At 34.5% G+C, this 13,742-nt stretch overlaps 2 protein-coding genes across 2 annotated transcripts; both read right to left on the bottom strand.

The window, feature by feature from the left end:
- Positions 1 to 14: 14 nt before the first annotated feature.
- On the bottom strand, positions 15 to 3,431 carry LOC112732371 (calmodulin-binding receptor-like cytoplasmic kinase 2). Its single transcript, XM_025781072.3, has 6 exons — positions 2,810 to 3,431; positions 1,942 to 2,171; positions 1,675 to 1,843; positions 1,472 to 1,561; positions 1,084 to 1,385; positions 15 to 647 (listed from the first exon to the last, which is right to left on the bottom strand). Exons 1-6 carry the CDS (start codon positions 3,060 to 3,062, stop codon positions 387 to 389), a joined length of 1,305 nt encoding a protein of 434 aa, XP_025636857.1. The 5' UTR covers positions 3,063 to 3,431; the 3' UTR covers positions 15 to 386.
- Positions 3,432 to 6,336: 2,905 nt separating this feature from the next.
- On the bottom strand, positions 6,337 to 13,027 carry LOC112761902 (putative disease resistance RPP13-like protein 1). Its single transcript, XM_025808214.3, has 4 exons — positions 8,409 to 13,027; positions 7,915 to 7,981; positions 7,220 to 7,357; positions 6,337 to 6,624 (listed from the first exon to the last, which is right to left on the bottom strand). The coding sequence occupies exon 1, from the start codon at positions 11,619 to 11,621 to the stop codon at positions 8,427 to 8,429; it is 3,195 nt and encodes a 1,064-aa protein (XP_025663999.1). The 5' UTR covers positions 11,622 to 13,027; the 3' UTR covers positions 6,337 to 6,624; positions 7,220 to 7,357; positions 7,915 to 7,981; positions 8,409 to 8,426.
- Between the last annotated feature and the right edge of the window lie 715 nt (positions 13,028 to 13,742).

Here is a 13,742-nt window from a genome sequence, read left to right as displayed (position 1 = left end):
TCCCACCAGCAATAGAAGCTAAGATAAAGAAATATATTTAATTCAAAATAATAATAGAAAATATCCACCCCAAAAAAAAAAATAGTAATAATAATACACAATCAATCAAGGAGGGAGGCAACTTTTTGTCTGAGTGTGCTTCCTAGTTCCTATATACAGAAACAAAAATTCTTATGAACAGATTTGACAAAATATGAACTCTAACTACACATGCCACTGTGGTCCAAAAGGGACCTTCCCAAAGATGCTGAAATTGCTAGATCATAACACAAAAGAATGGTTTTCCCCTCTGGTTATATGATTTGGCATTAACTTGCACTCTCTGATGCAAGTGCTTCATGTTGTTTCTGTAGCCTCATCATGCCTGAGATGAATATTTAGCATTCTCAGTCTCTTATTGAAGAGCTCCTCTGGGAAGTAGAAGAAAACGAGCGAAAATCTGAGGCTGATAGCTCCCTGTAATCCTTGCGGATCGTCCAAAGGATCTCGGCGCATCTCTTCATGTTAGGCCTGTTTTGTCTCCGAGGTGCCAAACACTGCAATGCTAGTTCAAGAATCTTTTCAAGTGCAAGTGTATTTGCCGCAGTTTGATCAAGTCTTGGATCCAAGACAGTGGTAGCTTCTCCATCCACAAATTTCTTCATAGCCTGCACTTATGGCAAACTAGTTAGCATTGAAGAATCAATTAATTAATCTCTCTGTCCAATAATAAGTACAAGTGACAAACTGATAAAAGTGACGCATCTAAAATTCATATATTTGTATATAAATTATGTTCAGATACAGTAATGTTTGGTTTTACCAATTTTGTTAATTTGACACTTATTATTGGATTAGCATAGAAGTGATTGCTTTTTATGCAGTTATGAACAATGTTGAGAAGTTTTAAGAAAAAAGAATTCGGATAATCTTAAAGTGAGGAAGTGAAAGATTATTCATCCTGAAAAAATATGGTAGGATTCATGTAATATATCAGATTGAAGAATTAATAAGCCATTACTTTCTTACTTAAGAAAAGATATCACTTAAGAAGATTCAAATGCAGAAAAGAAGAGGTGGATGAAGGATATAAGTATGACACACCCATTTTGCAGTTATTCGCTCTCTGAGTTCGAATTTCGGTTCAATGGGACGTCTCCCAGTGATGAGTTCAACAAGCAAAACACCAAATGAATACACATCACTCTTTTCAGTCAGTTGATATGTTTTCAGGTATTCAGGGTCCAAGTAGCCCGCTGTTCCTTTAACTTGGGTGGATACATGAGTCATGCCGGAGTCACTATCTGGTGCTTGTTTTGCAAAACCAAAATCTGCTACCTTAGCTCGAAAATTTTCGGTCAGCAGAATGTTGGAAGATTTAACGTCTCTATGAATGATAGGATGATCTGCATAAAACCTCTGCCATCAAGGACTAACCACAATGCAGTTTACCAAGACTGAAAATGATTTGAATGGTGTCAAAACAATGTACCTATATACATATGAAGATAGGTGATGGCATGAGCTACATCAATTGCAATGTCTAGACGTGTAGGAAGGTCAAGAACTTTTCCATGAATGCCTGCAATGATCATCTCTAATCGAGTTAAATCCTAAATTTTAAATCCTAAACGCACAAAATAGCAACAAAAAAAAAATTAATAATAATAATAAAAGGAGGCTAAATAAACGTACAATCCAAATGTTCTCTTAGATTTCCATTTGGAACATGCTCCACAATAACAATTCTTTCATCCCCTTGCTCTAAATATCCATAGAACTTGACCAAGTTCAAATGTTCAACCCTTGATAGTGTTTGTATCTCACTCTGGAACTCTACACCCAAATGCTTCTCATATAGACTCTACAAAGCAATGCAATTAATCATTAACTGTCAGATGGTTACATGATCAGACATTAACCAATCAGATGATTAGGCTATGAAAACAACATCTAAACAACCTTCTTTGCGCGCTTTACTGCAACCACTGTTCCATCCAAGAGTTTGGCCTTGTAGACAGTACCAAAACCACCTTGGCCAATCTTGAAAGAAGAGGAGAAGTTTCTTGTGGCTTTCTGGATTTCCTCCATGGTGAATTTTACAGTGCCAGGCTCTTTATTTGTGCTGATGTTGATGCCTCGATTCGAGCCACGCCCTTTCTGACTACTAGCTCTCGAAACATCCGATGCAACTAAGAAACACATTGAACAGCTTATAATAATTCACTTACTACACTCAAAATCCACAATGTTGATGATAATATAGAACTTACCAAACAAAAATTTAACCAAGCACTTCCTTGCAATTTTAACCATACATTCATGCAAAAAAAAAAAAAAAAGATTGGGATTGCAGAATCTATAATCTCTAAATACAGAAAAGCCCTGATTTTGAGAAATTGAACTTCAATAAATTCTCAGTCTCTTATCAAATTACAAACTACCATTGGGAAGTCTCAACTGAAAGCAAGATTTTGCAGTGTAACAACAATTGCGACCATATCAATAATTTTTTTTGGTTATCAACTGTGATACAAATTCACAGTTATTACAACACAATTCTAACTTCAACCTGAAATTAAAATTATGGAAACAGAAATCAGCACTAAAAATCCAAAATTTAACAAGTTTTCTTTGCCATTTTCTCAGCATCCAAACACTATCCACAGCAAAAAAAAGGGGAAAATTTTTCATCGCACCAGATCCAAAACAATACACTACCAATTTCCACGACCGAAAATATCAGATTCTTTGCTAAACAAAAAAGAAATGAATTTTTCCAACAAATTAAATGGCAGCAAAATTGAGTAAGAAAAAATCAAACTACTACCAGATGGAGCTTTGAACTCTTCAGAATCCCCGAAGCTCTTGGAGCTTCTGATGGTGGCTTCCGGCGGCGCGAAGCAGGCGGTGAAGATTCCTGCTACAGACCTAGCGGCGGAGGAGACCCAATTCCGGCCACCGGAGGCGGTGGAGGAAGAGGTTGACTTGGCGCTGACCTCAGAAGACGCGTATCCGGGAGAATATCCACCGCGTTCCGGCGTACTCCGGTAGTCGGAGCTGGAGTTCCGGCGACCTTTCATGGCCTGTGTTTGTTAGAGAGAGAAAATGGGCGCGCAGCTGAAGACTTTTAGAGAGAGAAAGTGAAAGAGAGAAATTTTAACGTAGCAACGACTTAGCGTCTTTTAGAATTTAAAAGGTAGTCGACGCTATCGTGCGCCGTGGAAATTTTTTGCTTTCTATTTATAGCATTTTTGAATTATATATTTATTATATAGAAAATATATAAATATAATAATTGAATAAATTTATTTATTAGACATGGAAATCTTAATATAGTGTATAGTTTATTTTTGTAATTACATTTGTATGGTTCATGCTATATTTAGATAATTCCTTAATTTATTCTAACATATATATATATATATATATATATATATATATATATATATGTTGAGATAATTCCTAAATTTATATATATATATATATATATATATATATATATATATATGTATATAAAATCATTAAAAAAAATACTATAACTTTATTATGCACGGTTGAGTCTATGCTTAGAAATGAAAGGGATATATCTCAAAACTTAAAGCTATCTTTTTCTTGATTGGGTGTGGTTGGAAGAATTAGAGAAGGAATGTGTTCCAAAAAATAATTTTACAATAATTTTTTATAACTTTATTAAATGAATAAGTACTTATTTATAAGTCTGACTAATTTCATTGTGAATGTATTATTATGTATCTAAAATTAAAGTATGAATTGAATTTTGTTTGTGTTTGAGAAAATTCCAATTTTAAAATGTCGACAATGATTGAAAAGTCAAGAATATCACAATAATTGAAAAGTAAAGTAAAGCAACTTTTCATGCATCAAATATATAAAGTGATGAACTATGCTATAAACTATAGAGACAAACCTTTGATGAGTGTCTAATTTGGTCTTTCAAGAATACAAAGAACAAAATATACTTTTTATAAATAAACCAAGTTATTAAGAAATTTCCATGCTGTGATGATAGAATTTTTTATGCATTTATTAAAACAATATGAGCGAATAATGGTTTTTGCTAGTGTTCAACCCTCTCATTTTCTAGGTTGTTAATAAACAGTGCCGGCATTAAATTTAAAGGGTTTGAAGAATTTTAAATTAGACTTTGTAGATTTAAAAATGAACATATATTCTTCATTTCATTGTGCTAGTATTCAAAGTCAAAAACTTTAACTTGTTTTTAAAATGCAAAAATCTTGTAATTCTAGATAAACATAAACTGCGTTCCTTTCAGTGTGATAATTAGTATACAAGTTGAATAATTTGATTGATTTCACACCTTATTTTTATATTGGTATAAACTTAAAAAAAATCAATGGAAATTGGAAGACAATAAAACAATATTAAATTAAAAATGACAGATATACTTTTCGCAGACTAAGAGAATCCATCATATAATTTACTAGAAAACTTTCTTTTTTTTTTGAAATTTTTTGGGTTGATTATATATGTATAGAAGAGTACAATAAGGTGAAAAAAATAGCCAATGACATAAACAAGATATATACTTATCCAATGTCTAAACAATTTAAATCATATAATAAGAAAAGAAAACTTTTTAAACAAATATAATAGTTACATTATGCTTAAGAGTTAGAAAAATAATCAACATATGTGAGTCTCGTTTTTATTAATTATTTTATGTCATATGCATTTTACGATTTTGTACGGATGCACACAAACTCTAAGCAAAAGAATAATGGATTTTTTTATGAGGCTTGTTACACATACAAGTCTTTTTGGCTTACAAGTCTTACAAGTCCAATAAAACACACGCATTACACTTAATTAACGCATTACATATTTCCACATTTAAGAGTAAATAAAACGCACGTTATTCAACAACTTCAACAACTTCCTGTTTCTAAAGCGCGCTACTTACCATGCATTATGAACGACTCTTCTTCTTCCTCCATGAAAACAATTTTCTTGCCAAATTTGAAGATAATGGAACTTTAGAAATACACCCAAACGATTATAGAAATACACCCCAACGATTACAGAAATACACCCAAAAGATTACAGAAATACATCCAAACGGTTACAGGAATTCACCCAAACGATTATAGAAATATACCTAAAGGATTACAGAAATACACCAAAGGATTTAAGAAATACACCCAAAATTCGTTGAAGTACACCTTATGCATATTTCAAAACTCTTTCTCTTTCTCCTCTTCATCTTCTACTGCTTCTTCTTCTTCAAAAACGATTTTAGAGCTTGATGTAAAAAAAAATGGAAATCGAGAATAACGAAGAAAGAAAACAGAGAGAAAAGCATGTAAATGAAGAAGAAGAAGAGGAGGAAGAGGAAGAACAACGTGCAACAAGAAGAAGAAGAAGGAGAAAGAGAAGGCAAGAAACGAAAGAAAAGAAGAAGAAGAGGAAGAAGAAGAGGAAGAAGAACGTGCAAGAGGAAGAAGAACGAGAAAGAGAAAACAAGAAACGAAAGAAAAGAAGAAGAAGAGGAAGAGGAAGAAGAACGTGCAGCAAGAAGAAGAAGGAGGAGAAAGAGAAAGCAAGAAACTAAAGAAAAGAAGAAGAAGAGGAAGAGGAAGAAGAAGAAGAACGTAGACCTTGCATCGCGTTTTTAGGGTTTATTCGTTAATTAACTTGTAAAGCATACAAGCCCTAATGACTTGTATGCAGAGCTTTTCTCTTTTTTTATTAGACATAAAAAAAACAATCACGCTACGTTACCAACACCATTTCTACCAACATCTGCCAACTCTTATTTATAATTCTGTTTAATGAAAGTGTCTTTGTAGATGTGTCTAATAAAAATATATTTTTTATAGCTATATTCTAATAGAAGTGTCTTTATAGATATATTTTTGGATGTGTCTCTTTATATATGTATTTAAAATATAATAACTAATCATTGTTGACAATAAGTTGGCAGATAATATGTTGGTACCCTATACTTTTCCAAAAAAAAACATAGATTTATATTTACACAAATGAAAAAACTTGTATTACTAACAATGGAAATTACTTTATTTTTGTGTCATATATGTTTCCAAGGGATTATGAAAGCTGTTGCACCTACCTTTGATTAGAAGTTAATTAAATTAACTGTTTCATGCTTGGTAAGATGTAGATTATCATAGCTTTAACATATAAGTAACACTACTTCAGCTAGCTTCAATAATGATGTTAATCATCATCATGCCTTTGAATTATAAATTTAACAAAAAAAAAAGAAAGGAAAAAAAAAGGAAAGAAAAAGCCTCCAATTCAAGTTTGATACAACCCTTGCATTAGATATTGAAACTCATTTGTTTAGCATGTTGGTTCGAAGTTCAAACATGACTGCTATTGATAACCAAACAACCATCTATGGTTCTGTCTTTGAAGCAAAGCATTGAATTGAATAATCCAAGCAAGTCCACATCACAAGTAGTGTGGATATGAATCATATGATACACATCAGTCATTAATTTAAACTAGTGTAGATACCAATTACAATGAAAGCTGAAATCAGAAAACACTATTGCTTCCCAACACATTAATCCAGTTTACATCTCCATATATATAGATATACATGTGCAATGAAATCTCTAACATCTGTGAACTTTTTACCTGCAAAAGATGGCAAAAACATGTCACAGCCTAAAATGAGTTATGATTGACGCTCAGGAAAATAGTCCCCCAGCAAGCTTAACAGATTCAAATATAAGATAAATAAAGTTACAAATATTTTTAATAAATTTATAGTTTCAAGAATGAATAATTACATTTTTAACAAAAATAAAATATAGATGAATCCTGCCTATGATATATAGAGCAGATGACGTCTAAGAACTCAACAAAGAATAGATACTCCTTGCAGATCATTAATCTTGAATAGAAAGGCTCACATAATCAAATATTTATTCTTGAAAAATTATTTTTTAAAAACAGTAAATTTGATTTATCGATTATGTAAAGACACAATATATATATATTCCCTGTCTTTGAATTTATAAGAATGATTTTTTTTTAGAATAACAGAGGATATTTCTACAACTACAAAGTGAGAGGTTTCCCAATGAATGAAAAAAAAATGCAAATTTATCAGTTCAACTAGTTAATAATGTCTAAAGAAAGAAGGAGGTCTTTTCTTTTTAGGAAAAGGAAATTGATGCATGTATAATTGAATTGTGGTGGCATGAGAACTGTGAAGTTAAATAATTACCTGCTCAGCAATCTATGAATTCAATGGTGGGGATGTGAGAAATTTTGGGCCAGATTAGTTGATGCTTGTTCTTGCAGTGTTCTCCCAGCAAACCAGAGTCTTGAATTATCAGTAGCAAGAGAGAGGGAGGCAGCTTTTCTTTTAAATTAAAAAGATGGCAAAAACAGAAGGAAAAAAAGTAGTTAAATTATTTGAAGCTTCACTTTCCATTTCAGGCAAGACAATAAGTTTTATTTTCTTTTAGCCTATCACTCAAAGTTGCAAACAGCATCATGTTCTGTTATATTGTAAAAAAAAATTTAAAAGAAGATTAAAGAATAGAAGAAAAGGAAACAAGGAAAACCATATTAAAGAATGTCTCTTATGTTTGGCGAAAGTTTTAATTTTACCTCGAATATTTTCAAAGGGTTTCAACTTATTTCTTTGCTAAAATTATGAATGATCGACCGGTAAATAGCATCTTAACAGAAAGTAGTATCTATAGATTCGAAAAACAGAAAAAGAATCAAATTGAAGTTACTATATGGCAATACTAATAAGTTCATCATAAATATCAAATAGTGGCAAAGGCAGAAACACAATTTTACTATTCAGTGCATATAACTAAATCAAGCTTTCATAACATTTTTTCTTTTTCCCAAGAGAACAGGAAAAGTAAATTCTAGAATGGAATGGAGTGGTGTAAATTTACCAACCTGAAGCTAAAATATTGCATAAGATGAAATCTCCACCATTGGTCCCTTTTACTTCATTACAATCGACCTGCAGAAGATGGATAAAAACAGTAAATTTCATTTATCAATTATGTAAAGAAATTCTCAAATGTCGGATACACTGTATTCCTTGTCTTTGAATTTATAAGAATGACCTTTTTTGAGAATAACAGAGGATATTTCTTTTGAATACAACTAGAAAGTGAGAGGTTTCCCAATGAATGATAAAAAAAAGAATGCAAATTTTGTTGTCGGCGAATCAGATTCTCAGTCCAACTAGTTAGTGTTGTCTAAAGAAAGAGAGAAGTCTTTTCTTTTTAGGAAGTGGAAATTTATGCATGTGTGAATTTACATGTGGTAGCATGATAATTATAAACATGAAGGTTAGAGAGAAGTCTTTTCTTTTGAGGAAAAGTAAAATTATGCATGTATAATTGAATTGTGGTGGCATGAGAACCGTGGAGTTAGATAATTACTTTCTCAGAAATCTCTAATCAGGAAATTTTGATGCCATTGACTTGAATGTCAGGGATGTGGGAAATTTTGGGCCAGATTAGTTGATGCTTGTTCTTGCAGTGTTCTCCCAGCAAACCACACATTGTAAGTTGAAGTAGCAAGAGAGAGGGAGGCAGCTTTTCTCCTTCCATATTCTCCAGCTTTGGACACCAATGAATGTGTAGTTGTTGAAGGGAGGTGAGGCGGAGAAGCTCGTTGCACTCCAATGTCTCCAGATTATCAAACCCCCCTATCTCAAGAGTGGTAAGGGAGGGAAGGTGAGGCAGCGAACCCACCTCTGGGTATGACTTTATGTTCTTACACCTAGAACCATTAATTGTGAGATGAGTGAGGGCGTCCAAGTTGCCCATCCATGATAGATCCCTCATTTGTTCCTCGCAATCTCCCACAGTAAGCTCTTTCAAGTTAGGCGGCAAACCACCCTTTGGCAACCTACAAATGTTTGAGGAACCCCGTATGTCGAGAGAGTGTAAACTTGGGAATAGACTATTCATGTCAGGTGGTAAGGCCTCCAACTTGTAGCATTGTATGAGGCTGAGATGAGTCAAGTTGGGTGCAGCCACTCCTTCTCCTGTCCCACTGATTATGAGACGTTGAAGAGCAGCGTGTGGTTGATGGTTGATGGTTGTGGTGCAGCCATTAAGCACATCTCCCTTGAACATTGGACAACGTTCTATTTGAAGTATCTTAAGCTGAGGAAAAGCTTCTGGGTGAGGTACGTGCCACTCCTCCCAGCATGGCATGTTATGAAACACCAATTCCTCGAGTGAAGGAAACGGTGCAATAGGCGAGGAATGATGCTCGTTGTCACTCTTGTAAAACTCATCACCAATACGCTTGAGCTGATCAAAACCTTCAATGCGCAGGGACTTTAGAGATGGCAGTTGTCCAAGTGAAGGCAGCATGCAGCAATTGTTGCAAGATGCTAGTCTTACACTTGTCATATTGTTGTAAGAACAGTGTCCCACCCAATCTGGAAATCTTTTGCCCATATATCCCTCGATCCTCAACTCTTTCAAGCCAGTGTGCGGTTGCAAGCCGTCGAGTATATCTCTCTCAGTCTCTGTGTTTGAAACCATCTCACGATCCCAAGACCATTCCAACAATAAGTTGTCAATGTGGTTCTTCTCCAACATCCTTGCACTCTTGGCTTGTCTGACATCAGCAACATTCTCCAACCTCTTAATCTCAAATGATCCTTCAAGATTTGAGAGCCCTCCTAATTCCTGGATTCCATTGTCTTTGTGCTTGCCCACCACAAAGTAATCTAAAATAGGCATGTGTTTCAATTTACTTATTCCTCTAGGCATTTCTTTCAAACAAGTTCCCCTAAGATCAAGATGCCGTAAATTCACAAGTTTATGCATGCCATTGGGCAACATGGTCAGGGAACGACATTTATACAATATTAATGTTTGTAGATTATACAAGTTGCATAATGACTCTGGTAATGTCTCCACATCGGTCCCAGAGAGATTCAAATAGCGTAGATGAATCAATTCACCTATTGAACCTGGTAATGCATCAAGATCAAGAAAGGATAAAACTCTCAAGTATTTCAACTTTGATGCTCTGCTTTCCATGCTTAACAAATCATCGATATACAACGATGTCCTCAAAGATTCTGATGCCCTCAAAGCTTTCACAGTGGACTTAAAGAGTTTTGACAATGAATGATATAAGATTGCAGGTGGGAAATATGAGAAATGGCGAGTGAGAACCTTTTCTTCTTGTTCACCAAGCTTTTCTATTCTACAATAGAAGTCTCCAGCAAGGAATACTGCCAAGTCATGCAAGAGATCATGCATCACGTACCTCTCAGAAGGATACTTAGCTGGTTTAAAAAATAACCTCGAAGCTAATTCTTCAAAACACTGAGAACCAACCTCTTCTAAACTCTCTCCTCTCTTTGGTAGCCTTAAAAGATCTTCAGCCATCCACAGCAAAACTAGTTCATTTTTCTCAAACTCATGATCTTTGGGAAACAAGGAACAATAAACGAAACAACGCTTCAAGTAAGGAGGTAGCTGGAAGTAGCTTATTAACAATGCTGGAATAATTTTACTATCTTTCATGGGAAATTCCCAGATGTCACTCCTTAAAACAGCATTCCATTCTTCAGCATCATCCTCTCCTTGCAACAAGCGCCCAAGTGTTTCAACAGCTAATGGCAACCCTTTACACTTCTTGACAATCTTTCTACCGATTTCCTCTAGTATTGGGTTCCCATTTGACTCCGGAAAACATGCATTGGCTGCCACAGTAGTAATAAGAATTGTACTACCCTTAGCCCCACAGTGAAAAGGAGTTATAAATTGCTTCCACTTATCGGCATCATCGCTCCAGACATCGTCTAGAACAATAAAGAACTTCTTTCCCGACAAGATTTTCTGCAATTCATTTTGAAGCAAATTTAAACTCCCAAGGCTACAAGAATCTGTAGTAATCTCCTCAATGGTTTTCTTTGTAATATCAGCAACATCAAATGTTTCAGAGATGCAGACCCATGCTTTCAGATCAAACCCTTCCGCGACACTGTACGCCCATTTGGCTAAGGTTGTTTTACCAACCCCGCCCATGCCAACAATCGGAATCACAGATAACTGAGATTCACTCCTGTCATGTATTATTTTGATTAAAGCTTGTTGATCATCCTCCCTGCCATATATCTTCCCTTCCATCAGACATGTGGTTTCTCGCCATGATGACGATGATGATGACAAGTTATTATCCTTGGTCTTCAAATCGTTGGTACTCCTTTGAAGACCAAGGATATCTTTTTGACTTACAAGAAATTCTATTCTTTCAACCACCTCCTCCATGTTATCTACCATCTTCCTATGTCGGTTGAGGAAGAAACTAGGCAACCAAGAACGTACCTCCTTTTGAATGGCGGCTTTGGTGAGTACAGCGTCCAGCAAGTCATCAGCGTCATAAACAGCCTCTCTGAGACAGTTGAGCCAATCCCTCACACGATCGTCGCCCAGTTGCTTGTACTCAGCATCATCAAGCACAGCTTCAGCAGCATGCAGAGAAATTTTCAGCCTCTCAACCAAGCCAGAGCCAAGCTTCTTGCCCAAGACCTGGTTGACCGTATCCGTTGTGAGCAACCTTTGAAAGACAACTTTAATGAAGCCAGAAAGGAAAGCTTCACCAACAACTGCACCAGTCATGATATTATCTCAAACAAGTGATCAGAATTCAGGTATGAATGAGAGTGAAAATGAAGATTTTGCAGGGTTTGTAACTGAACTGGGTGTAGGTGTATCAAAGCTTATTGTGAAGAAGTAGTCCTCAATAATTTGATGGCAAAAAGACAAAGACGGCTAACTCAATAAAAAGAGGGTCTACTAATTTTATGTGTTTGAATGTTATTTTGGAATTTGGAAGGTGCATTCCATGTAATTTTCATTTTTTTTTTCAAAACAAGGTATGTGATTCCAAGACGTGTGAGTTGTAGTCTTTGTGGAAATTTCGTCTCTAATGTCATATTACGTTATCATCATCATAATGAGCTGGTTGTGGATCATGGCAAAATAATTCAGCTTCATGCTTTGTGTTCCCTTCTTGATTGTGTGGTGCTCCTTACTTGTATGAACTGAGTTATTTGAATTTCCTATAGGAGGCATTTCAAATATTTCAGGAATACTAGTGTTTCAGTAGTTTTAATAATTGATCTGATTTATAAAATATATACATGGTGGAGATCAATAGCCAAAACTACATAATCAATATTCTCAGAATACTTGAAAAGTTTCCTATAGCATATTAGTTACTACTCAGCATCAAATTAAGACTGATGGTATTATTTGAACTATTACAAGTGGTTGTCAAGTAGAGTTATTGTTTTAGAGTTTGATTCCAGAGCTTTTTCCCCCCTCCTCTAAGAAACTCATAATTTTGGTGTTTTTAAATCTATCAAAGAAGCAACAAAATTTCAAGTGTTTCAACTTTTGTATGAGCAAGGTAAAAAGTAAGATTTTTTCTACAATTTATTTCTAATAGTGACTAAGGCAGCTTCTGTGCTATTAAGGGAGTCTGATGATTTCTCTTTTTTTTTTTTCTTTTTACTTTTAATTTTTACTTCATTGATAAAACATCAGTTCATGGTATTATTGGTCTAACTTATTGGAAAAAGAAGACCTGCATCTACATGATATGTAAGAAATGCCCAAAATTCGAGTATTAATAACAATGGAAGTTACTTTTACTTTTGTGTCATATACATATTTTGGTTCAATGATGTTATAATCATCACAGCTTTGAATTGTAAATTTAGCCAAAAGAAGAAGAAGAAGAAAGCACTACAATTCAAATTTGATATAACCCTTGTATTAGATAGTGAAGCATTTGTTTAGCATGTTGGTTCAAAGTTCAAACATGGCTGCTATTGGTTCAATGGTCAAACATGACTGCTATTGGTTCAAAGTTCAAAGTTCAATTGCTCCTTCAAGTTCCAATAATAAAGCTTCATTCACTGTATTCCCTTCTTGATTGTGTGGTGCTCCCAACTTGTTAGCTTAAAGACATTGACTTCAAGTCGTCCCAACATCTCTGTCCATGGAAAATTTGTATGAATTGAGTTATTTGAATTATCTCTGTCCATTGGTTCACACTAACTTTATCCCTTGATTCTCTAATTTATTTGATGGATGCAACTAGGGGGTGGAAATGGGCCGAGCTTCGGCTTAGATGAGTTTGCCCCAGGTTGCAAATAGATGGCCCAAGTCTAAATCTGTTACCTCTCATAAGTTTCTTTTAGGTTTGAGTCCAGCTTGTTTAAAAGCTCGACAAACTCACAGAGTCTATTTAAAAAATATGTTTGGTGAGTTATAAATAGTTAAATACATTCTAGAATTTATATTAATCCATAATCATAAATCTTTTCTTTGAAAAAAAAAAAACTTCAATCTTGACTAGTCTTTGACTATTAATTTTTTTGGTTTTGTTTTTATGGGTGAATATTTGAAAGTGTAAACTAAAAATAATTTATTTTACAAAAAAATATTTTGACAAGCTAGCCTAACAAGTTTTATAGGCTTATTTTAAAGCCTATGTTCACTTGGACTGTTAAATAAAATCAGCGGAACCTAAAACAAGCCAAGCCACTAACCTTTGTTGGGTGGCTCGGCCCTCTTGATGCAACATAATTGTATCTTGTTAGAAGTTTCAATTAATGAGTTGCTATATATATAAGATGGGAGAGATTTAAACCTCCAACACTTGTTTCAACAAACGAGTGAACTAACCACCATACTAAATTACTAATTCTCTCAAATACATCAAATCTCATT

Source organism: Arachis hypogaea, chromosome 2, assembly GCF_003086295.3.
Source record: "Arachis hypogaea cultivar Tifrunner chromosome 2, arahy.Tifrunner.gnm2.J5K5, whole genome shotgun sequence".
In the NCBI taxonomy this organism is placed as follows: domain Eukaryota; kingdom Viridiplantae; phylum Streptophyta; class Magnoliopsida; order Fabales; family Fabaceae; genus Arachis; species Arachis hypogaea.
Note: the sequence above shows the minus strand (reverse complement) of the source record. Positions and strands in the feature narration are given on the sequence as shown.

Excerpts from the sequence above, each read along its gene's own strand:
- LOC112761902 (XM_025808214.3), bottom strand. The coding sequence starts at position 11,621 with ATGACTGGTGCAGTTGTTGGTGAAGCTTTCCTTTCTGGCTTCATTAAA.
- LOC112732371 (XM_025781072.3), bottom strand. The coding sequence starts at position 3,062 with ATGAAAGGTCGCCGGAACTCCAGCTCCGACTACCGGAGTACGCCGGAA. Across the intron at positions 1,844-1,941 it reads CAGTAAAGCGCGCAAAGAAG|AGTCTATATGAGAAGCATTT; the intron begins GTTGTTTAGATG and ends ATTGCTTTGTAG. Across the intron at positions 648-1,083 it reads AGCGAATAACTGCAAAATGG|GCTATGAAGAAATTTGTGGA; the intron begins GTGTGTCATACT and ends CCATAAGTGCAG.